The sequence below is a fragment of the Lissotriton vulgaris genome, chromosome 12 (assembly GCF_964263255.1).
Source record: "Lissotriton vulgaris chromosome 12, aLisVul1.2, whole genome shotgun sequence".
In the NCBI taxonomy this organism is placed as follows: domain Eukaryota; kingdom Metazoa; phylum Chordata; class Amphibia; order Caudata; family Salamandridae; genus Lissotriton; species Lissotriton vulgaris.
The window spans coordinates 557,011,748-557,036,175 of record NC_141700.1 but is presented as its reverse complement, the minus strand read 5'-3'; the positions used below and the strand labels follow the sequence as shown (position 1 = coordinate 557,036,175).

Genomic DNA, 24,428 nt, shown 5'->3' with positions numbered 1-24,428 from the left:
ACACCTACCGCTGAAGCTGCTGCCCAGGGGTCCCGCAGACATTGTTGATCACCCCGCTGCCGCAGTTGGTTTTCACGGCCGCCGAGAGGGGAGAAAGCAGGGACTACAACTCCCAGCGTCCCCTGCCTGACGGAAACGCCGCCTGCCACCACCGACTTCCGTGCCCGGGGGCGCCTAAAAGCGAGCAGCTCCTCCCGCGTCGCGGGACGCGCGCGGGCGGTGCCGGGAGAAGCCTGGGACAAGGGCGGGACCATCTGTGGCCATCAGGGCCCAGAAGAGGCTGGGCTGGGCCACCCCCCTAAAAAACACTGCAAGAGACGCTGTGAGTAGGCATAGTCGCAACTTGCTTAAGTGATACTCTGCTAAGTAGGATTGTATGGACGTTTTTCCTTGTCAGTGTTAAAGTTACACTTATTCTGACACTGAGTGTTCTACACCGGTTCGGTCCTTAAAGGCATAAAGATCTCACGGTAACAACATCTCATCTCAGTGGGTAACAGGACCCATATTCAATTGACATCTGGGTGGACTCAATTCAGATGGTGCAAACAGTATTGTGTTTATCGGCCAGATTCATGAAAGACCCGTTTTGCGAGTCTGAAATAGCGATTCATAAGGAATTGCTATTACAGACTCGCAAAACGGGATTCATGTAGGAATCGCAAAATTAAATGCGATTCCTACAGATTCCTTATTTGCGATTAGCAAATTGCTAATCGCAAATAAGGAATAACTCCCCATTCATTCCTATGGGCCAAAAGGCCCATAGGAATGAATGGGGAGTATTCCTTATTTGCGATTAGCAATTTGCTAATCGCAAATAAGATAGCGATTTTAAGGGTGCCAGGGGTGTCCAAAGGACACCCTGTAGCACCCCTTAAATGCAAATTGAAACAGGTGTTGCGCACACACATGTCCAAAGGACATGTGTGTGTGCAACATGCAACTTAGAAAAATGCTTTTAAAAGCATTTTTTTAAGTTTTCGCTATTTACCACGAGGTTTGACCTTGCGGTAAATAGCGGGCCGAAATTGCGAATTCGCAATTTTTAAATGGATGATGAATTGCATTTAAGGAATCTCAAATAGAGATTCCTTAAATGTAATTCCTCGCAAAATTGCGAAATCGCTATTACCGATTTTTGCATTTGGGATGATGAATCCCAAATGCAAAAATAGCGCTCGCAAAGGGCCAGATTCTCAGAATCCGGCCCTTTGCGAGCCGATTTCGGCTTGATGAATCAGGCTGTAAGTTTTTACATTTATTTCTAATTGTATGGTTTTTCTTGAACGGTAAATTTATGCTTCTTTATTCTTCATTGGGGTGTCCAATATGGCACAACGCAAAGAGAAAGATATTGGTACTACCAGGATGATTGGGACCCTAGATGACTATCTGACTAGGGCTGAGTCAGCCGTTAATAAAGAAATTACTCTGACTGAACGTAGGCTCTCTATGGATCCTCTATTTGGAAGAGTAACAGCCTCCCCTGCTCTATTGAGCAATGTGTCTTTAACAACCCCCCCACCTGGCCAATTAACGGCGACGCAGTTAGATAGTGACACTTCCACATTAAATGATAGTTTATTTACCGGGACACTCAAACAGGCTCCGAGCCCGGTAAAATCTAGACTAAGGGCAAGAGGTAAAACAGAAAAGCCAGTCATGAATTGCCTGAAAAAAACCCACCTCCCTAAAAAATACCAGGGTGCCTAAACAGAGCTGCGTAGCTACAGGTAGAGAGGTTATAACTTTAGCAGATATTCATGCCATCGGGGGAAAAGTTGACAGTGGTGTTACCCGAAATGTACAGTGTGACGGAGCAGCACAGATTTGTAACTTGGCCAAGGGAGAGTTCTGGGGGAAAGTAGAAGGTATTATGCAAACGTTGCTGGAACCAATCATGCTGAAGCTCACTGGGATAGAATCCAGGCTTTTGCTGCTGGAAACTTCCATGGGGAATAGCAAGCAAATAGCGGTGCGAAACAAAACGGTCACAGCTCCCACTAATACAGTTAATCCCCCTTCTACTACTAGCAGGAAGTCCAAGACACCCAGTAGTAGTACTAATTTGACTGCCCCAGCAATTAATACTTTAAGCCATCCAGCTCCTCTTGATGCGACGTTACTACCTCTCAACAGTCAAGTACAAGGAGGGACATGCCCATATCGGAATCCCAACCAAGATTGGACGAAAGAGTCAGTGCGACTCGCCGTCCCATAGTCATTGATTTACCCCCAGAGGTGACCCCATATGTGATCATACTGGGGAATGCTCCTGTTCTCCCACTTGGGGAGTCAGAGAGCTATGAGCAATTATGGAACAAAACAACCTATTGGCTTAACCAAAATACCCTAGGGAGGATGAATGTTGCAAATAATATACTAATTCTACGCAGGGTCAGCTGGATTGGCAGTACAAATAAAAATGGGAGTGGGGACTGCATCATTGTTAATTTTGATAACCCTTCCACTGCTGGCCAATTACTATCTCACGGTCAATGTCATCAGCGAATGACTGGAACGGCAATTGAATTGCTCCCACTGTTTTTTTTTTACAGCCCCGCTTATGGGAGAGGCCAGACAAAATTTACCCAGGGAGGTAATTGGCGCACAAGAGATATTCCAAGGATGAGACCCCTCACCAGCTACCCGCCTCCCGGGTTACAACTTAACAACCTTAACAACCAATGTATGAACAGATTCGGTGTCCCAACCCAAAACAGATTTGAATCTTTATCAGGCCTAGAGGCCTTTGATTGACTTAAGGCCTCGGAAGACCAGGGAAGGGAGAGACCGAATGTCCTGGGAGTCAAAGAAGCTAGCCTGGGTAAGAGGAGTTCTAACAATGTTATCTCTTGGAATATTGCCGGCTTAGGTGCCAAGATGCAGGATTGTAATTGGATTATTTATATTAAGCAGTACCTGATAATTTGTTTACAGGAGACTTGGTCTGTTGAATGTAATCATTTTTTAGACGGGTATAAGGCATATTATGTCCCAGCCATCGCAACCAACAGGGGAAGACCTAAGGGGGGGTTGGTTATATACATCTCTGTTGCACTGATCTGTAAAGTACGTAGAGTACCATCTGCTAACCCTGGTATTCTTGGTTTAATTTTAAATGGAGAAAATTGTCTAGCTGGTCGGGTAATTTTTTATAATTCAGTTAATTCATGCTCAGATTTTAGTCCTTTATCTGCTTTGAATGTTTTCATTAGCGTGTCAATGTAACAGAGCCTGCATAACCTTATGATTATGGGTGACTTTAATGTTCACCCATGTGGTGACCCCTTATTTAAATGTATCCTAGATCTAAACTGTTCACGATCTAATGGTTTACACCTTGAACACTCAATTGAGGGGGAGCTCCTCAATAATTAGTTGAATGATCTGGATGTGACACCAACCATGGCCTTGATGGATCCCGCCAAAAGATTTGAGACACCTACCTTTAAGGGTCATGGGAAGGGAACTTTCATTGACTATGTGCTAATTTCATTATATATGCAGACTTTTGTGGATTCTTTTCTTATTGAGGAGTGTGAATTTAGCGATCACAACCCTCTCACTGTGTGTTTGCTGGGACCCTGGACAGCTAAGGAAGGGCCGAACCCCAGTCAGGGAAGACTGAGCACAACTGATGGGAGGCGCAGACTGAAATGGTCCAAGATTACCCCTGATCTGCTGCATAAAGACATCAAAGTTATATGTGCAGATGAAATTAACATTTGTACCCAAGGAGGCACACAGCCTAGAAAGGTGCTCGGGCGTTTCAGTCACTCTCAGATAAGGTCAAGAAGCTGCTGTCGGCACCAACCAAAATCAAGTTAATGTGGGCCCAAAGTGGTTTAATCATGATTGCACTAAAGCAGCAAGTAACCTTAGGCTGGCTTTAGCAGCTAAACCCAGAGAATAGGCGAATGTCCAACTATGCCGGAAGGAATATAAACTAACACTAGCCAAACGTAAGGAATCCCTAAGGGTAGAGGCCTGGAACGAGATATTGGACCCCATAACCCTAAAAAATAGTTCTAGATTTTGAGGCGTAATGAAAAAGCCCTTTCTCGTCCAGGAGACCGATGACGGCCTTGAATGCCACATACCCAAGGAGGACTGGGAAGTACATTTCGAGCAATTGTACTGCAGTCCTACGGAAGAAACTGCTAGACCGGCACCTGCCAATAATGGAAAGAAAATTAGAATTGACAGGGGTGAAATTCTTGAGGGCATTATGGGTTTAACAGCCGGGAAAGCACTGGGACCTGATGGGATTCCTCCGGACTTATTTAAGTCTGAGCCTTTCTTTTGGGCTCCCATTTTGGAGTCTGTCTTTAATGCAGCAGTACAAAGTGGATGCCCACGAACCTGGGGGGTCTCCACAATTGTCCCGGTCTTTAAAAAAGGGGACAAATGTTGCCCGTATTGCTACAGATCCATTTCGCTTATCGATTCCATGGTAAAAATAATAGGAAGGATACTACTGCAGAGACTTTCAGCTTGGGTGGTGGAAAATAACATCATGTCCGTTTCCCAGTATGGATTCTGCAGTGGTCGCTCAACAACAACCCAATGCCTTAACCTATTTTTAATTTTAAGCAAGTACACAGTGGCTCATAGGGGAACCATCCACCTCGCTTTCATGGACCTGTCCTCAGCTTTTGACTGTGTGAACAGGCGGAAGCTGTGGCAGGCCATGAGGGCGAGGGGTGTGGATAGTGGTATTGTTGATTTCCTCACAGATCTCCATAGCAATACCAGAGCCAACGTCAGATACTCTCAAGACCTGAGCGTGACAAATAATTTTGACATTAGTAAGGGTGCCCGCCAAGGATGTATTTTGGCTCCTTTCCTTTTTAATTTTTATATCAATGATCTGGATAGCGTTTTACAGGAGGTGTCGGCTGACTGTCCAAGAGTCGGTCGTCGGGGTGTTCCAGTCCTATTATATGCAGATGATGCAGTACTAATATCAAGGACTGAAAGGGGCCTCCAAGCTCTTTTAAATGCTTTTAAGTCCTTCATGACAGATAGAGACCTAATGATCAATAACTCTAAATCATTTGTTATGCAAGTAGGTCAACAACCCAGAAGATATTTCCTATTTAAAATAGATGAAGCGGTAATCCCCATATCAAAGACGTTCTCCTATCTTGGGGTCCTTTTTGATACTAAACTAAACTGGGGCCCGCATCTTCTTAAAAAGAAAGGAGAACTAGTCAGGGTGAACGCGTCTATCTTTAATTTTGCATCAAAATTGGGGAAAAAACCAACTGGTGCCATGCTGCAACTATATTATGCCAAATCAGTGGCCACAGCTATTTATGGTAGTGAAATATGGGGGTATGTCGGTGGAGAGCAGCTGCAGATTGTTGAAAATTCCTTCATAAAGCGTCTCCTGTGGTTCCCTCAGGCACGTCCAATCTTGCAGTTCATGAAGAATTGGGGACACAATACATATGTGACACCTTCTCCCTACGCCCACTGACTTTCTGGATAAAACTCTGGCTGAATCCTGACATCCCATTGACGCACTTAATCGTGAAGGATTGTTTGTCTAGGACAAGGCATTGGCTATCCCATGGATAAAATATCTGAAGTCCAGTTTTTCTAGACTTGGGCGCCCCGAATTGTTTGAAAATCCCAGTCGTATTGTTAAGGGGGACCTGGAGGCAACGAAACGGGCCTTCCTCATGGTTAGGAAAACCCAGAGGGAAGGCATAGAGCTCTAGTAGCCGAGTGTCAGAAAATATGTCATGTTGAAAACATGTGCATCTACTGAGCCGTATCTATTGGGTTCCCTGACCTCTCATGAAAAATTTTTACTGACTAGATTCAGGTTGAATCTTTTCCATCATTTGCTTATTAGGCCAAGAACTGCTAACTTTAATAAGACTGCAGCTCCCTGCGGCTGCGACGGAAAGTCTCCGCAGGATATGCTCGATTTTATATTTTTATGTAGTTTTTTATGAATATCCCCGTAAGCGCTACCTGGTGACTCTTTTAAGAAAGCTTAATTTTATTGAGATCAGACCGGCCCTGATGTATTTACAACTTTTGCACAATTATAGTATTCTCCAAGTCATTGAATTTTTAAAATTAACTGTCAAATATAGAAAATGTATGGATCTGTAATGTGCCTTACGTGATGAATTTTTCCAATCTCCTGGTTTTATTGTAATGAAGAAATCATACTTTTGCACCTCTGTACCTTGTTATGATACGTGGTTTTAACAAAAAGTATTATGAATTCACAGTATTATTGTATATGTACTTTTATGGTTTTGAACAAAAACCGAAATAAAGTTTTATTGAATTGAATACAAGACTCTGTTGTTAACCCACTGGGGTGATGTATTTTAAAAGCACGAACAAGGGGAATGTAACTGAAACCCACAGAGGTTTTTAATATATGCAGCACTACAAATACCAGAATGCCGAGAGGCCCGGTGGGGCGGGGCTAAATTTAAATAAAAGCATGTGACTGCAACTTCAGTTATTTTCTCTGCTGCCAGTGAACAAGGGTGGTGGCCCGAAACGCGTATGGCTGTGATGTGAGGCACTGGTCTCTGCCTTCTGCTTGCTTCACCTTCACATAGGGAACAAGACAGTTCACCTTTAGAGGCTTTCCCCGTAAGTTGCAAATCTTTGTTTTTTGGATATAAATATATATACGACACGTGAACAAGGGCTTATGGGCTTGAAACCCGTAATGAACTACAAACATTTTTTGGGTCACTTGCAATAAAATCATCTTGCCCACTTGAAAATACCTCGGAGGTCTGTGTCTCTTTCCTCGCCTGTCTGCTGTGGCGGAAATCAGGAGGTGGTTCGAGTTTTCCAGGAGAGATATATATATATATATATATATGCTGTGAAATGTACGTAGCTCTCAGTTCTGGTGGGGTGGGGCAAAAGTGAGGGCAAACTGAGATGGGGACAGGATCCAATCCGCCACAAAACGCTTGTGACCTTAAACATAACATGTTATGAACTTTCAGACTCCTGTCGGTGATGGAAATGTTGCAAAACCACGACATACTTTCTGCAGACACTATAGAAACACCACCATTGTATTTGTATTGTAATTGCATTTATATATCGCTTACTATCCCTGAAAAGGAGTCGAAGTGCTTTTTCGGTGAGTAGCACGCTACTCCGGGACCCATAGAGGATTGGTGTTGAATTAGTATAGTGAAACATGCAAGGACATTTTAAATGGTGGATATTAGTCAGTTATTTGGATTTGGAATGACAGCAGACGGATAGAGGAGGAAAAGGGTTTGTATTTATTTAGTGCTTGTTACCCCTGATGGGGTGTTGACGCACGCTATTCAGGAAGCCCATACAGGATTAGTGGTGAATTAATATGGTGAAATATGAATAGTTAAGTCATGTGCTTACTTAGACTATGATACTTATAAAAAACAGCAGTTTTGTGTTCAAAATACTTTTATTGAAGTTTTCAAAAGGTGAAACAATTAGACAAAAACAGAAAAATGTACATTATGTCAGTAAAATTACAAGTAAATTGAATAAGCAAAATTACGAATGAGAATCAGTAATGAATAAAATATAAAACAGCAGTTTTAAAACGAAAAGTTTTAAGAAATAAGATTCGACCTAATCTATACATTTTGGGATTTTTAACTTTGTGTATTGGTTGAAAACGATGCACACATTGGCAAATGGGCTCATCTTTGAAATCTAACTAGAATAGTGAATGTATAGAAATTCGGCTAGGCGCACGCACAAAGCGCTATATAAATAACTGGTCTCCGTTACACATATAAGTACAAATTTCCCTCCAGCCCCACCCATGTGTGGCCCCTCCAGAGCCGTGACTCAGAAGCCCCGTCTACGGGACAGGGACCTCCTAGCAGCGATGGGCCCAGGAGAGGCGCCATCCCCCGCCCAGTCACCCCGCAGCCCCCGCCTGCGCCGCCCCCAGCCCCCCCCCCCCCCCCCCCCCCCCCCGCCGTCTGAGACGATTCCCACACAAAGGAGAAGCCCCTCTCTCTCTCCCCGGCCGTGTAGTAATTCGCCTTTTCTCCTCAGCCCGTGACATCAGAGGCCGCCTCACCATAGATGGAGCTGCTGAGCCCTGAGCAGCGAGCCCCTGAGAGGAAGAGAGACCCGGAGGAGGCGGGGGAGAGAGGGAGCGCGCTGATGCCTGTGTGCAGCCACCAGAAGCCGCCCGGAGTCAATGCGGCCGGACGCCCTGCTCTCTGATCCGCGCCCAGGGTGACGGGGAGCGGGGGGCGCCCCTCAGCACCCCCTCTTCAAGGCACAGCCTGCGCCCCACCCCTTGGACCCCCGCCCGCGCCGCCACTACTCTGGAATAATGAAGAAAAACAATTCCACCAAAAAGGTAAGTTGAAGTGACTCCCCTCGCATGTTTCCACCCCACCTCTAGCGGGAATCCTGGCCGCCCTCCGCCCCACCCAGCCCCGTCCCTGCTGCTGAGGGGATCCTCGCTGTCCAGGGAGGAGGGGGCGCCTCGTGCGGGGGTCCTGCTCCCCCTGTGCGCCCCGTGCATGTGGCAGCCTCACAAACCTGCCACAGCCACAACATAATGTCTATTATTCGGGTTGAAGCAGGTACGGGGCGCCGCATCACATCCACACCACATCACTCCCGTATCTCTGACTTTGCGCGTCTGCGGAGGTCTCGCTGGATGGACAAAGCGCAGCTGTCTGCCGTCTCCAGCCAGACGGGCAGAGGGTATGCCCAGCCCCCCGGGGAGTAAAGTGCCCGCTGATATGCTCTGTTGTTGGCTGCCCGGGGGTCGCCTCTGACTGATCCCGACGCGCGGATGATCGATCTTGTGTGTCTGCTCCCCCCAGGGTCCGCAGGATGGAAGCCAGCCGCCCTCGCAGCCGGAGAAGGTGGGGTGGATCCGGAAATTCTGTGGCAAGGGGATCTTTCGGGAGATCTGGAAGAACCGCTATGTGATCCTGAAGGGGGATCAGCTCTACATATCGGAGAAGGAGGTAAGGTTGCAGCGTATTATTAGCGGTTCCTGGAGTGAGCGCAGGTCTGAAAAGAATTTACAGGGTGGATTGTCCTTTATCCCAGCAGCTGAGCCTCGCCTTGTTTATTTATTTACGAAATCACTGAGGAGTTTTTTGTATAGCGCTACACGTCGCCACTTCAGAGCGCTAGAATGGCTTCGTGCCACATTTGAGTTCAGATGCTGTGCATCCAGCTTGACTTTGGGAACGAACCCCAGACTTGCTAACACGTTTCTGCCCCAAATCTTTCCCGTAGATAGACCTCGTGGCAGAGCCTCTTAATACTTTCCAAAATGTTATGCTGATTAATATAGCGCACTAATCACACGAGAGGGTATCCAGGCGCTTGGGCAGGTGTGTAGTTGTTTGGTCCTCGAGGTGATTATACGAAGAGCCAGGTCTTAAGCTTCTTGTGGAGCTCAAGAAGGGATGATGTGTTCAGGGAGGTTATCACCTATTGTATTTATTTATTTGTGTATAGGGAGGCTTGTGACTCTTATGAGTCAGGACGACTTACCTTTTATTTCTTTCCAATCTCCAGTTGTATGCATTGTGAGAATAAAAGGTATGCACCTTTTATTGTGAGAATAAAAGATAGGCACCTTTTTATTGTGAGAATAAAAGGTATGCACCTTTTATTGTGAGAATAAAAGATAGGCACCTTTTTATTGTGAGAATAAAAGATATGCACCTTTTATTGTGAGAATAAAAGATAGGCACCTTTTATTGTGAGAATAAAAGATGGGCACCTTTTTATTGTGAGAATAAAAGATAGGCACCTTTTTATTGTGAGAATAAAAGATATGCAACTTTTATTGTGAGAATAAAAGATAGGCACCTTTTATTGTGAGAATAAAAGATAGGCACCTTTTATTGTGAGAATAAAAGATGGGCACCTTTTTATTGTGAGAATAAAAGATATGCACCTTTTATTGTGAGAATAAAAGATAGGCACCTTGTATTGTGAGAATAAAAGATAGGCACCTTTTTATTGTGAGAATAAAAGATAGGCACCTTTTATTGTGAGAATAAAATATAGGCTCCTTTTTATTGTGAGAATAAAAGATAGGGACCTTTTTATTGTGAGAATAAAAGATAGGCACCTTTTATTGTGAGAATAAAAGATATGCACATTTTATTGTGAGAATAAAAGATAGGCACCTTTTATTGGGAGAATAAAAGATAGGCACCTTTTATTCTTACCCCAACCCTGTAATTGCAGCTCTACATGCCTGGGCCATCATCATTATTAAAATAACTTTATTCGGTCCAACAAGACCATAACAGTATAATAGTCATACATACTTAAATACACACTTCACACACGTTAAAATGAAAAATAATCCAAATGCTATGGCAGTGACCCGCTTATATCCCATAAAAAGCACAACATTCATATAATATACGGAGAACTTTCTCAACGGGTGAATTGTGTCAAAAAAAGAAATACAGTCAGTCAGTCAAGAAGCTTTTATTATCGGTTAAAACCCATGAAAATACATATTTACACATTTACACATACATCAATACTATATAAATATTTAAAAAATAGTAAAAGACCTCATAAAACAACAAAGAAATACATAAACAAATCTATACATCGCATCTAAAAGATTGAGAAACGGATCTTTAAAAAAATAATTTAAAAAAGCAATGATGATAAGTACATGTCCACAATCAGCTTCATCCTACAAGACGAACAGCATTTACATATCAACACCCCCCTTATCAAAGGACCTTCTCAGGCGCAGAGACGAGGCGAGAAAGTGAGCTACTCAATGTGTGGAGCACACAGCCGGGAGGGACGGCAGATAGAATAACGCAGGTCCTACTTGTACAAACTGCAAAACTTACAATAGTGGCATTACATAGATTCTTCGAGGAGTTTCTTAATAACCAGAAAAGAAGACAAAATGCAATAAATCCTGAGGAGGAAAGTTATCCCAAGTGCAGGGGCTTAACTTTGTACTCCACTCCACAGTTTTAGGGAAACCGAATAACATATGAGACATGTCTGGGTCATTTGCAGAGGAAACAGAATTGAGCAATGAAGGGCAGTACCTGTGGGTCACCTGTGCTAGTAACATAAGGGAGCTGTTCTGGTTCCAGACAGGCGCAGATGTCCTTGGCCCTTTGGGAACACCTGCTCTGTGTCAAGCTAGATCTGTAATAATAATAATGATAGCAAGCGCCTTGAGCCTTGCAAGGGATCAGAAAGCTCTATATATGTCCAATTACAGTACAACCAACCTGCTCGTTTATGTTGAGCATAATTATTAGTAACTTAATTGTCTGTTTTGGTAGCTGTTAGTGTTGTTATCTGCACCCAACAGCACTTATCTCCCTTCACGAGGATGAATTAGTGTTGGTATCTGCACCCAACAGCACCTACCTCCCTCACGAGGATGAATTAGTGTTGGTATCTGCACCCAACAGCACTTATCTCCCTCACGAGGGTGAATTAGTGTTGTTATCTGCACCCAACAGCACTTATCTCCCTCACGAGGGTGAATTAGTGTTGTTATCTGCACCCAACAGCACTTATCTCCCTCACGAGGGTGAATTAGTGTTGTTATCTGCACCCAACAGCGCTTATCTCCCTCACGAGGGTGAATTAGTGTTGTTATCTGCACCCAACAGCACTTACCTCCCTCACGAGGGTGAATTAGTGTTGTTATCTGCACCCAACAGCACTTATCTCCCTCACAAGCACTTACCTCCCTCACGAGGATGAATTAGTGTTGTTATCTGCACCCAACAGCACTTATCTCCCTCACGAGGGTGAATTAGTGTTGTTATCTGCACCCAACAGCGCTTATCTCCCTCACGAGGGTGAATTAGTGTTGTTATCTGCACCCAACAGCACTTACCTCCCTCACGAGGATGAATTAGTGTTGTTATCTGCACCCAACAGCACTTATCTCCCTCACGAGGGTGAATTAGTGTTGTTATCTGCACCCAACAGCGCTTATCTCCCTCACGAGGGTGAATTAGTGTTGTTATCTGCACCCAACAGCACTTACCTCCTTCACGAGGATGAATTAGTGTTGTTATCTGCACCCAACAGCACTTATCTCCCTCACGAGGATGAAGAGCCGCGCCATTTAAACATAACTTGCAGTTTGCATCCAGATGTCTGCAGCTGGGCATCCGACCACAAACACCACCTCTCAGTAGCCAGACTGGCCTAGCTTTGAAAGCTCTGACGTGTTCATTTCTTCAGAATGTCCAAGTCTTGTTGCTTTTGAAATCCGAGTTTAATGGCGGCTGCTGCGGGTTTAATGAGTCTGGTGTTGGGCTTCTGTGTCACGAAACTTGATACATTGGTGGCCTCCTGCCTGGGTCTTGCACAGTGTTGCCTCCACAGCATGGCGGCTGCCTTTGTGACACATTTGTAGGCAAGGCACGAGCATAAGTGCTCTTGACTTAAGTGCGAGTCAGTCTAGGCCCCATCAAATGGGGATCGTGATGGCTGACCGCTTTACTACTGCTTCGTACAATTCTACCTTCAGTGAGCAGCTCTGAAGCTGGGAAGCCTGGCTGCTGAGGGGCCACAGAGGAAGGATTTCACAAAGGCCTTCTTAGGAGCATATCTTAAAGAAGAGGATATGTGGCCTAACTCCCAGAGCTGCAAACATTGAAACCGGGGAACGAGGTGCGAGTCCTGAGTCGGCTCAATATCCTATCATTCCGGGCAAATCACTCATCTCCCTATGTCTAAAATAAAAAGTAACCCTGTTTAATGTAATCTGGTACTCATGTAAAGCGCTGCAATTCTCTTGCTTGCATCAAGTTAGAGCTAAAAAATAAAACTGCAAAAAATAAAATGAACCACACATAAAGAAAAGCACTGATGCTGCGCGTAACCATTATTCTACGGAGCCCACAACTTTACAGTCAAACTTCTGGGTTGGTGTAACAAGGCTTCTTGGTCTTGATTTCACCCCACACTTCCTGTCTTTTTATATCACTCTTGTAGGGTCTTCTTCATTCTTGCTTTCTCCCTTTGCCACTGTTTTCCTGTCTTTTTCTCACTTTTCAGCATTTCTCTTTCATGCTGTGGGCCAAGTCTGACGATGAAAGATAAAATATTTCCCGGTACCCAAAATGAGTGCTGGTGCCTAGCACCTGTCCACACCGGCACAAATTAAGCACTGGTTGCCAAATACTTGGGCTGCTTAGTCTTGATTTAACCTTGTGTCATGTTCTTCTTACACCCTACACTTCCTGTCTCTTTATTTAACTTTGGCAGTTTCTTTTTCATCCTTACTTCCTCCTTTGTCACAGTTGTCCTGTCTTTTTCTTCAACCTCCTTTCTTGCTTCTCTTCTCTCACTCTAGCTCAAAATCTGATTACAAAGACATGGAAAATAAATTCTGTTCTCCAAAATGACTGCTGTTGTCCACCACTTGCAACAACCACCACAAACTAAGCACTGGTTTATGCTGTAAGTGTTGCTAATCTGCTTGGGCACATTGTGGCTTGAACCAGCTTCTCTTTGCTTTGGCTTAATTCTAGGGAGGGGGCATTGCTTCTGTTTTTAGTTGGGTTGTGGCATTCCTTGTACATGCGGCTAGATGCATCCGAGTTGCAACAGTTATTTGGGCGCCGTCTGCATGGATGCATGTTGTTGCGCGGTGCGTTGCACAATCGGCATATGTTGGTGATACTCCTATCACGTAATTGCAGAGGCCATCTCTAATAGGTGCAGGCCAAGCATTGACCTTTGACTCTATTTCCAGCACCCATCGGGATTCCAAGATTTTCATGATAGTGTGGACTGGAGTTCTTTCTGTAGTGTTCATAATGAGATATCCGGCCACGGTCTGGACATTGTGATGGTGTTTGAGTGGGTACTCTGCTAGGTCTGAGAGGTCTCCAAACCGGTCCTGGAGGGCCGGATTCATGGCAGATTTTTTGTATATCCCCATTGAGATACATGTAGTAATTTTAAAAATCTGGCATGGATCATTAGAAGATGTCTTGTGGTGCCAGGTGTGGTTCTGCGTCTTAAGTTATCTTACTAAATGAATGTGATTTCAGACCTTTACTGAGGCAGACAGCATGAATAACCTTATTCCGAAGCACAAAGAGTTCCAGAGGATATGACCACAGATGGAGAAAGCTCTCTCACCTCTGTATTGGACCTTATATAGAGGAGCTGGGCTTGTCTCTCGAGACAGCAGCTGGAGGTGTAAGCCTGATTCTGTCGGCTGCTAAAGGAGGAGTCATACTTTTGACGCATTTAAACATTAAGGTGCCCAACTTCAAACATGCTGCCTATCACAGAAATCTGGAGAATACAGCTTCTGAGAGGGGACATGTTTTTTTCTGGTTTTTGATAGAATATGGATGCTAAAAATATTGCATGGACAGAATATCATGTCAAAAATAGAGAGTCCAGAAAGTGAACGGTTTCGCTATCAACGAATAAGACACTGGGTCATGCACTCAAGTATCCGCTCGCTAGCGCAGTTCCACCTTATCGCATTTGAGAAGTGGCTATTATCCAAATCTAATGATGCCCACCTTATATCACAGATATACTGTTTAATAAGACAAGCCCCACACCTCATAAGACGCTGACCCAAAAGAGATGGGAACTAGAATTAGAGCGTACAGTTACCCAGCGAGAATGGGAGGACACATACTACAGAGCCAAGCACACTCCGCATAACGTGGCTAGTGTAGAGACAGCCACTAAAATAACAACCTATTGGTATTTCACTCCTGTCAGGCTGCACAAAGACAACCCAACAAAAGTCCCCTTGTGCTGTCACAGATGCGGTTCACCTAGCCCTCTGACACACATATTGTGGGACTGCCCTCAACTAACTCCCTGTTGGGCGCAGGTACTCCAGGCTATAGATACTAATTTTGACACTGAACTGCTTACCAAACGCCCTCTTGTTCCCTCTTAAATCATGCAGACGTCATCAAATAGCACTGGCCCTGGGGGCATCCCTCCAAAATATCCTCGCACATTGGGGAACAGGCCGCCTGCCCACCCACACGGGATGGTGGCATCGGATTTCCCGCTCACTCACCGATCAGAGTGCCTCATTCCCCGCCCTCTGGAAAAACTTTTTATCGATACTCTCCTCCGAATTTAAAGAACTCACTTGCCGTAAATATTTGCGACTATTGCGCCTCAAAGACCAGATGCAGACAGTCCCTCAGGATGTGACATAACAGGTCCGGCCACTAAACTTCTAGAGGGAGGAGGGGAGGGACTTTTGGGGGAGGGGGGAGGATGTGAGTAGATAAGCTTTATCGCCTCTCCCAAGTTCGTGGGATGTAACAAAGCATATTTCATCATTACTGTGATTACATTTGTTGATTAATATGTATGTATGTATGTATGTATAATAATGTTTTTGATGCCAGCAGATACACGGTCATTTTAGAATTAGACATCGCAATCAAACAATTGATGAAAGCTTCTAATACAGTTTTTGAGTTCATATATGTTGGAGATTTTAACATTTCTGTTTGTCCTCTCTCTAACCAAATGTTGTGTGGCACTTTGAACCGTGTTGGAGAGCCAGCTATGCATTTCCAATACAATACATATGGAGAAACTCTGAACTCCTTCCTACTAGACTATGATTTGGAGATCATAGAGATTGAGCAGGACGGGAAGGGGGATAGTTTGCCAACCTTTGTGGGGAGAGGGGCAAACACTGTAATTGATTTTATTTGCATGTCTTCCGAATTAGCTCATTTTAGCTCTGATGTCAAGGTTGTTGATTACATGGTCAGTGACCATAACTGTCTTGTTATTGAAACTAGGTTTTGGAAAGTTTGTATAATTCCAGATAGTAGCCCTATTATAAACATTGAGGTACATAGGCCGAATGGATTTAGAATAAGGTGGGCAGGGGATAAAGCAGAAGTAACTTCTAATTGCATTATCTCATGCTGCTTAAATGATATTACATCAATTATTGATGAGAAACCAAACCTGGAGGCCTGTATCCTTCACTTTACGAAAATCAATGCTTTTATTAGTGGTAAGTTTACTAGGTCGGCTGGAAATCCTAATAACAAAGCAAGGGGATGGTTTAATAATGCATGTACTGTGGCACTGAAGACACTAAAAAATGCATTATCCATTAAACCTAGAGACAAAACAGTCGTAGCTAAGCTTAGATCCGACTATAATTTAGCTCTTAAGCAAAGGAAAGCTGAATTACGTGAGGAAGCTTGGGAGCGACTGGATCTAGCGGCTGTATCGAACAATTGTACTCTTTTTTGGGCAGTAGTAAATAGCCCCCTTTTAAAAGATGATAAACTTCCCGTGTTAACCTCAAACGTGGGTAAGGAATCATGGGTACAGCACTTTTCTGGTATTTTTAATTCTAACATGGTAACGTTGCCGATAAGTTGCTCTTGGCCAGTACTTAACCTAGATATCACCTTACAGGAGGTCCTAAGTAGTATCAGGGCTAGTAAGGGTGGTAAGGCCCAGGGACCCGACGGTGTCCCAGTTGACATGTACAAATTTGCACCTGAGACTTGGGGGCCAGTACTAGTCAAAGTTTTTAACGCTGCTGTTCGCTATACTTTTCCGTGCACCTGGTCTGAATCCATAATAGTTCCGATTCACAAGAAAGGGGACCGAGGAAACGCTAAAAATTACCGGCCAATCTCATTGCTGGATTCGTCCGTCAAGATTATGAGCCGTGTACTCCTCGTCCGATTAGAAGAGTGGGCAGAGTCTAACCAGATAATGACAGACTGCCAATACGGGTTCAGGAAAGGAAGAGGTTGCATTGAACAATGCTTAAACCTGGAACTCCTGATAGGGAAATACACCCGAGCTAAAAATGGTTCACTTTACCTCTGTTTCGCTGATTTGAGCAGCGCTTTTGACCTGGTGGATCACGCCATACTATGGACTACTTTGCTAGAAATGGGAGCACCTAGGGAAATCATATATTTTCTGGCCCGTTTATACGAGAGGCTTAGCTCGAGTGTCCGTTACGGGCCTTCGGGCGAATGCACAGACAAATTCAGGGTCAGGAGAGGTATTAGACAAGGGTGTGTTTTGGCACCCTTGCTTTTCACTCTGTTTATTAATGAAATAGACTCGATCTTAAAGAAGGCACCAGCGGACGCCCCTAGAGTAAACACAAGTACCATCCCCGTGTTACTCTATGCGGACGATGCTGTGTTGCTCTCTAGGACCCCCCGGGGTCTACAGCTTTTGATGGATAAATTTGTGGCCTTTATTGAAAACAGAAAGCTGGTCATTAATAAGAGTAAGACATATGTGATGGAGTGTGGAGCTAGTAAAGTCAAAACTAAAAAGCCCTATAGGTATCTCATCGATGGCCAAGTGGTGCAGTGTGTGGAAAATTTCTGCTACCTAGGGGTCAACTTTTCCAAAAATGGCCGCTGGGACGTTGAGCACAAGGTGGTGCGCGACAAAATGATCAGGAGTGCCAATGGAATATTTGCTTTTGCAAGTAAATTAGGTAGTAGAAGACCTACAGCAATGCTTAAGATTTTTGAAGCTAGGTGTCTCTCTGCTGCCCTCTACGGAGCAGGGGTATGGGGGGTTTCCAGGGCAGAATCTCTACAGGTAGAAGAGAATACATTTCTGAAAAAATTATTGTGTCTCCCGACCTCTACTGCTAATAGTTTGGTCCATAAAGAATTAGTACTATGTCATCTAAATGATCTATTATTATTGAGACCTCTGATGTTGTGGCGTTCGGTCTGGATGAAAGACGAAACCTCATTTAATAGGGCCATCATTGAGGATTGTCTACGTCTAGACTATCTTCTCAAAATCCCATGGATTAAATACATAATTGAATCCTTCTCTAATGTGTTCGGGTTTAACGTTACATTAGATCACTGTTCTGCTTCGGATCTCTCTAAAGAGAGTCTGAAATCAATTTTCCTAAATCATTGTGCAGAAAGACGAGCCACGGATGATCTTAAACTTTCCACCTGTGTACGTTATAACCTTTTGAACGAATTTGTGGGCCTACATCCTTACCTCCTCCAGGTAACTAAAGGGCAACACCGGTTTGTTCTCACCAGGATGAGGATGGGTACGGTCCACCTATTGGTTGCATTCCCTGAGATTAAAATGCGCCCCACAGGTCCATGTCGGTGCGACAACATTTCAGAACAAAGCACAGAGCACTTTCTACTTATATGTAACCTGTATAGTGAATGTCGCAAACTCTTTTTAAAACCTTTATTTATCAAATTTGGAGCTAGAACTGTTAAAGCGGCAATGAAATTACTTTTTAACTTGCATCATCCTGACATCTGTTTTTATACGGCTAGTTATCTACTTAGGGCCATCAGCTATAGGAAAAGCATGATTTTTTAAAAAAAAAACTAATATAAAATTTTTTATAACATCTTATTTATTCTAAATCTTTTTAAGTGCGTTACTCGATTTGTTATATGTACCATACTGTATTCTTTTAGCGGATTGCGATTGTCATGAATATTTTTCTTTTAACATATTTTGTATGTATGCACTTTTATGGACATGATTTACATGTTTCCGAATAAAGTTTATTGAATTGAATTGTATAAATAAGTAAAGAAATTTTAAACATAAAAATATAGAGGACCAAAATATGGAGAAGTGCAAATAGGTAAGTATAGATTTACTAGTCTCAACTCCTCATCAACATTCCTTGAAGATATTTATGCATTTTGTGACGGTACATATATGTGGAGTTATATATAGTAAAACTTTTGATTGGAAGAATGTCCCCTTGGTCAATGCCTTTAACTTAGAGTTCATGTTCAGATCATTGTATAAAGAGAGTTCACTGTTTTTGTTGTGTGTAAACCAGTGTAACACATGTCCCAAAAAGAGTGCTGTAAAGTAGGGAGAGGGAAAGCATCCCAGAAAATGTTCTACCCAAGGAGCAGAACGTCAGTTTCGGCCCTACTGATCTTGTAACAACTCCCCTCTACATGATCTTCTGGTTCCGGACACTCTCAGCCTCTGTGGCGATCTCTTTCTCGGGGCCGCAGGCCTGTTAGTGGGTGTGGGTATTACTGTCCATCTCTGGACAGTCTCATGAGTGGCAGCATGTAAATGGCAAACAACAAGTCCAAGAGCTGGCAGACCTGGAAGGCTATGGAGACCGCTAAAAGAGATTCAGACGTGAACAGACCATTTTTATTTATTTATTTTATTTTATTTTTTACATTTATAGAGCGCACAGTTACCAAACGGTGTCCTGGCGCTGTAATGATAGCTCCCCTAGCTAAGCCTCCTGTTTAGTTTGTAAACAACCACGTTTTCAAACTTCTGCGAAAGGTCATCAGGTCAGTGGACAATCGGAGGGCCACTGGGAGGGCATTCCAGGCCAGGGCGGCCCCTCGAATGAAACTTCTGCCCCCCCAGCACACTTTGCTAATGCGCGGGGTCTTAATCAGCCCAAGAGCGGCTGAACTGAGGAGTCTACCTGGTATGTGCCAGTGGAAATGTTGCCCAAAAAAAGGTGGGCCAATTCCATGGGCTGCCTTAAAGACCATGCACATGGTTTTAAATAGGATCCGCTTCCGCACTGGTAGCCAGTGTAGCTTCACCAGTTCCTGCGAAATGGAGGTAAACTTAGGTAGGCCTGTAAGAAGGCGGGCTGCTGCATTCTGCAGTATCTGTAGCTTGTTGAGAACTCCTTGCTGGGCTTTAAGGAGTAGGCTATTACAGTAGTCGAGCCGTGACAGCACAAGGGCTGTCACCACAGTTTTTTTGCAGTCAACTGGTAGGAAAGGGAGGACCTTCCGAAGGATTTTCAGCATCCAGTGAATGGATGAGGATAGGGTGTTTACATGAGGTCTGAAAGAGAGTCTATCATCTATCACGACCCAAGTTCTTAACCTTGCTAACCGGGATGGGGGAGGTCGCCATCTCTTCCGGCCACCACCGCGGGCTCCAGAAGTTGACTGTGGAGCCAAACAGTATCACTTCGGTTATGGCTGAGTTAAGCTTTAGGCAGTTCCTGGCTATCCAGGTGCTCACTGTTGTCATGCATTCCTGAAACTTACTGGCCACGTCATCCTCTCTCCCTGGAAGCAGAGACACTACAATCTGTGTGTCATCTGCATAAGATGTTAGTTCAAACCCATAGGAGCGGATAACCGGGGCCAAGAAAGATGCTGCTCCTGATCAGTTAGTTATTATCTAAACCACCCACTGGGACGTATGAAGGATCCATGAGGCCTCAGTCATGTCATCCAAGATTACCAAAGGTTGGTGACAGGTCAAGGAGAATGAGGCTGGAGAAAAGAGAGTCTCTGTCAGCCTAAGCCAGGATCTACTCAGTCTGTGGGAAACCGCCTTTACAGCGAGGTTTTTACCACGTTGTGTCTTTACCACACGTTTTTGCCACATATATGTCTTTACAACACATGCCTTTAACACACAATTAAGGTAATTAAAATATATATATATATATATATATATATATATATATATATATATATATATATATATATATATATATATATAAAGATAGCGTGGTAATGACATGCATGTAAAAGCATATGCATTCTAAAAAAAGCGGGGTTAAAAATGTGTTGTAAAGGCATGCAAAGTATTTCCCTGCGTTCTGTCATACAACCAATCATGTGGCCAGAGCACTTTCAGTTCCACAGGCAAGTCTTTAGCCAGACCAGCAGATGTCTATAAACTGGATTATTCCGTAAAGGGGGCCACAGTGGCGTTTTTCATCCAAATGGGCAAATAATCAGTCCATATTCATCCCTTTGATCTCTCAAACAGGGTACAAGATGAGAAAGCAAAGGGTCACATTTCTCACTCCTTCTTGCTCAGTTATATCTCAAGGGCAACTACATACCTTGAATTAGGAATACATCCCCCATCATCACGCAGACCACCAAAACACTCCTGATATAGCCCAGACTTCAAACCTACACACTTCCAACCAAGCACTTGCAGGGGAGTTGGTGTTCCCATCCACAGAAAGCGTTTCAGCGCCTCATCTGATATATGAGAGTAAATAAATGCAACTCTACTACTAGTTGTCCTTCTCGGAGAACCAAAGGAGGGTACCTAATGGCCAATAGTCAGCCATGGTTGATGTTTCATGGGAGAGTGTCTTGTGGAAGTGTTGAAGCTTGGACTTGGGGAGGCAGCTGGACAGGAGAGAGAGGAGTTGGCGACCAATACTTTTAGCTTGGCTAGAAGATCAGCTCAGCCCACAGCTGGTTCAAATTCGGAACTAGCGCTGCGAGGCCTCAGGGTAGTATATGCGCTATATAAATGTTATTTTCATTTCATTCATTTCATTCAACAGAGACTTGGTCTGTTCTGTGAAGCTGTGAAGAAAGGTGAATGCTAGGTGTCTGGGAAGGTGAGTGGTTGAAGGTGTAGGAGAGGGCTCAGAGGACATCTGTGTGCATATCTTGTGTGTAAGTTGGCGCATAAGTCCAGCCGTGATGGGAGGGGTGGTTACGGGGAAGAGATCTCATGCCTTGGGTTCAGGATACTTCCGGTGGTCTGAAAGACCGCATTGAGTTACTTCATTCCTTTCTGGATGTCGGCCACAAGAGAAAAAATCTTCCTCTGTTTCAAATAAGCCCTTTTGTATTATGTGACATCTTGTTTGAGGGCATCCATTATAGGGCTTGCCCTGAGGCATTTCCAGGAATACAAGTTGACCTTGTTTAGGTCTGTTGGGGAGTGAAAGCTGGAGTGATTTTTTTTAAATTGTTGCTGTCACATACTTTGCTGGTGCAGAGCGGAGACTCCATCAGTGCATTTGGTAATCTTGTAGTTACAGAGAGCTTTGGTGCATCAGTAAAGTCTTTCTGTTGTCGTCAAAGACTTCTTTCATGTTCTTGCAAGAAGGGTTGCCTGTGTGCCAGAGGGTGCTGAAAGTGTGCTCTGACTTTGACAAAGATAGTCTGTCTCCTGGTGGAGAACAGTGTGTGAGGGTGAGTTTTTGGGGTTCGGGATCTTTATGCATACTTCTCAAAGGCCGATATCCGCGAGGCAACGTCTTCCAATAGTTGCCTCAGAGTTCTATTTCATGAGCGAGATATTGCTTCCTTTGGCACCCCTAAATGCTGTATGAAATTCTTCTGACAATTTAGATTATTTTGACCATGCACCTTTATAGAACAATCCCTGTGAACCATTACATCTTTTCAAACAAACAGACCAACTCGAAGGGCTCTCTGTAGTTAGAAGGAAAGGAACTTATCGCTCTCAGATTCAGTGTTTCACATAAAGTTCCTTTGCTTCTCTGGCATTCTCTGGGTGTGCGCCTACCTTCTTTCCTGTATTCCTGAGACTAGCTAACTCTTGGAACCACTTTGCACACTTCCTAAAATGGTACCATAAAATACCTCAAGCACCATTCTGAAAGCTCATAGTGACATCTATTTTTGAGACTCTTTCATTTCTATTGGATTACTCATTTTGTTAGGTTATCTCGCGGTGGCTCATTGTGGAAAAGCTCGAGCTCTGGGAATAGCATTTACAGAATTGGCGCGAGGGTTAAGCGTTAAATCCTTTCCTTAATGACTTCTGTAACTACTCCTGAAAAGAATGTCTCAGTTATTCTGTGGAACTCAAAAATATTCTAATTTGTTACATCTCTAAATGCTATGACTGCTGGTGCATGGGAATATAAAACTTAAAAAACATAAATACGCTAAAACTTTAAAGGTTTTGGCTAAATATTCATTTGTTTTAGTATACGTATGTTGTGGTTTTACTTATTCCCACCAGTGCAAAAACTCATTAATACATAAATACCCCAAACCTCTAATTTTGTTTTTGTGTTTAAAGCTTAGCTTCTCTTGTCTTTATAAGATACGTAGTTATACTTGTTCACACCTATAAAACACATCTAAAATAATAAAGAAATACATAAAGAAATATATAAGTAAATGTTATTTTCCTACTTCTCCCTCATTACATTGACTTATTGCCACTGCTTCATGCCTGTAAACAGGAGGCCACTGGTGTTTCAAAGGAAGTTTGACAGTCAACCATGCTTGTCTGGACTTTTTTTACAAAATATAAATAAATTCTCCTCCTATTTTTGGTAAATCTTGAATTGAAAAAACTATATGCAATTCTAATTCTCACGTCAGGTGGGTTTGTGGCCCTTCATGATTTCTGTGGTTGGTGTGTATTACATTTTTTGGTAGGCCTGCCTCTATTGAGAGAGTAAAGTCATACACCTCCTGTCTTTCCGTCACTTTCATGCATGACTCATATCTTTACAAAGGCACATGTTTAAAATCTAAAATTCCATATGAGATGTTTCTGGCTGTGAGTTTCCAAACTGATGAGCTTTTTTGAGTACTATTTATGCTGACACATTTGTTTTTACTGGCATAGGGTGATCGCTGTGGTTCCCTGAGTAGGCTTGCTGTGTTGATTGGCCTAAAAAAATGGCACAGTATTCTAGCACAAATTTATTTGGACATTTGCTACATAGTTTTTTGCAAAATGTTTATTTGTCTTGAAATGCCTACACAAATGTTTTAGGTTTCAAAATCGTTTACGCTTTCCAAACAGCTGAGGGTGATAATATCCTAATAAAACATACTTTATCCTGGTGGATAATTGCTCATTTGTTACCTTTGCGAAAAAGTAGGTCATTCAGTGAAGGAACCTAGAATGCTCTACAGTTCTAAAACCTAGATACATTTCTGAATTCTGAAAGGGATCAAACATCCATTTCCATTAAAAGTTCCTTGCCTCTACTTGAATGAATGAGTACGCTCTTGTATAGCGCATGGCTACCCTGAGGCATCCCAGCGCTGCGAGACCATGGGCAGAAGAAGACACTCAGTGAAACAAAAATGTCTTCAATCGCTTCCTGAATACGAGATGGTACTTCACATTAATACTGCAATATTTGCCCCTGCCAGAGCTGTATTGCTGGGATCTCCTCTTTTGAGGTGCCTTGGTTCGAGCTATCTTGAGCGCCCCTCCATACTTGAAACTTGCAGGTTCTAGACATGGCCACCAGCAGCACCTGTACTAATGAAGTTGTTCCTACAGTATAGACACCCTGTGGTCCGACGCTTACTTCAGGGAGCCTGCTGTTGGTTGTCGGACAACCTTGAGGGGTATTGACTTCTACTATACCCGCAAATAGCCACCACTTTTAACCGCCATGCACGGGCGTGGCCACTGGCCAAGGAAATTGTCATCGAAATGATTGGAAATTAGAGGACAGGAGACATGTAGGCATGAGTGTAAAGGTGATGGGGGGGGATTTAAAAGATTGAAATCCGAAAAAAACAGCTTTAATACAGATACAGTGTGTCTTTTCATGGCCAGCCTGGTGTTTAGCAGGATGCTTAGATTTCTTAGAGTGACCATCAAGTGACCGCACCAATTTTTTTTTTGCTTTAATGTTCCTTCTCTGATGGTGTTCTGTC

The 24,428-nt window shown here is 43.6% G+C and overlaps 1 protein-coding gene across 1 annotated transcript in view; it reads left to right on the top strand.

Annotated features, from left to right (window-relative positions):
* The first annotated feature begins 8,113 nt into the window (after positions 1-8,113).
* Positions 8,114-24,428, top strand: part of PLEKHO1 (pleckstrin homology domain containing O1) — a 132,854-nt gene continuing 116,539 nt past the window's right edge. The window contains exons 1-2 of the mRNA XM_086945372.1: positions 8,114-8,371; positions 8,847-8,993. Coding sequence (XP_086801498.1) covers positions 8,345-8,371; positions 8,847-8,993 — 174 coding nt within the window. The 5' untranslated portion in view covers positions 8,114-8,344. The remainder of the gene's footprint in view (positions 8,372-8,846; positions 8,994-24,428) is intronic.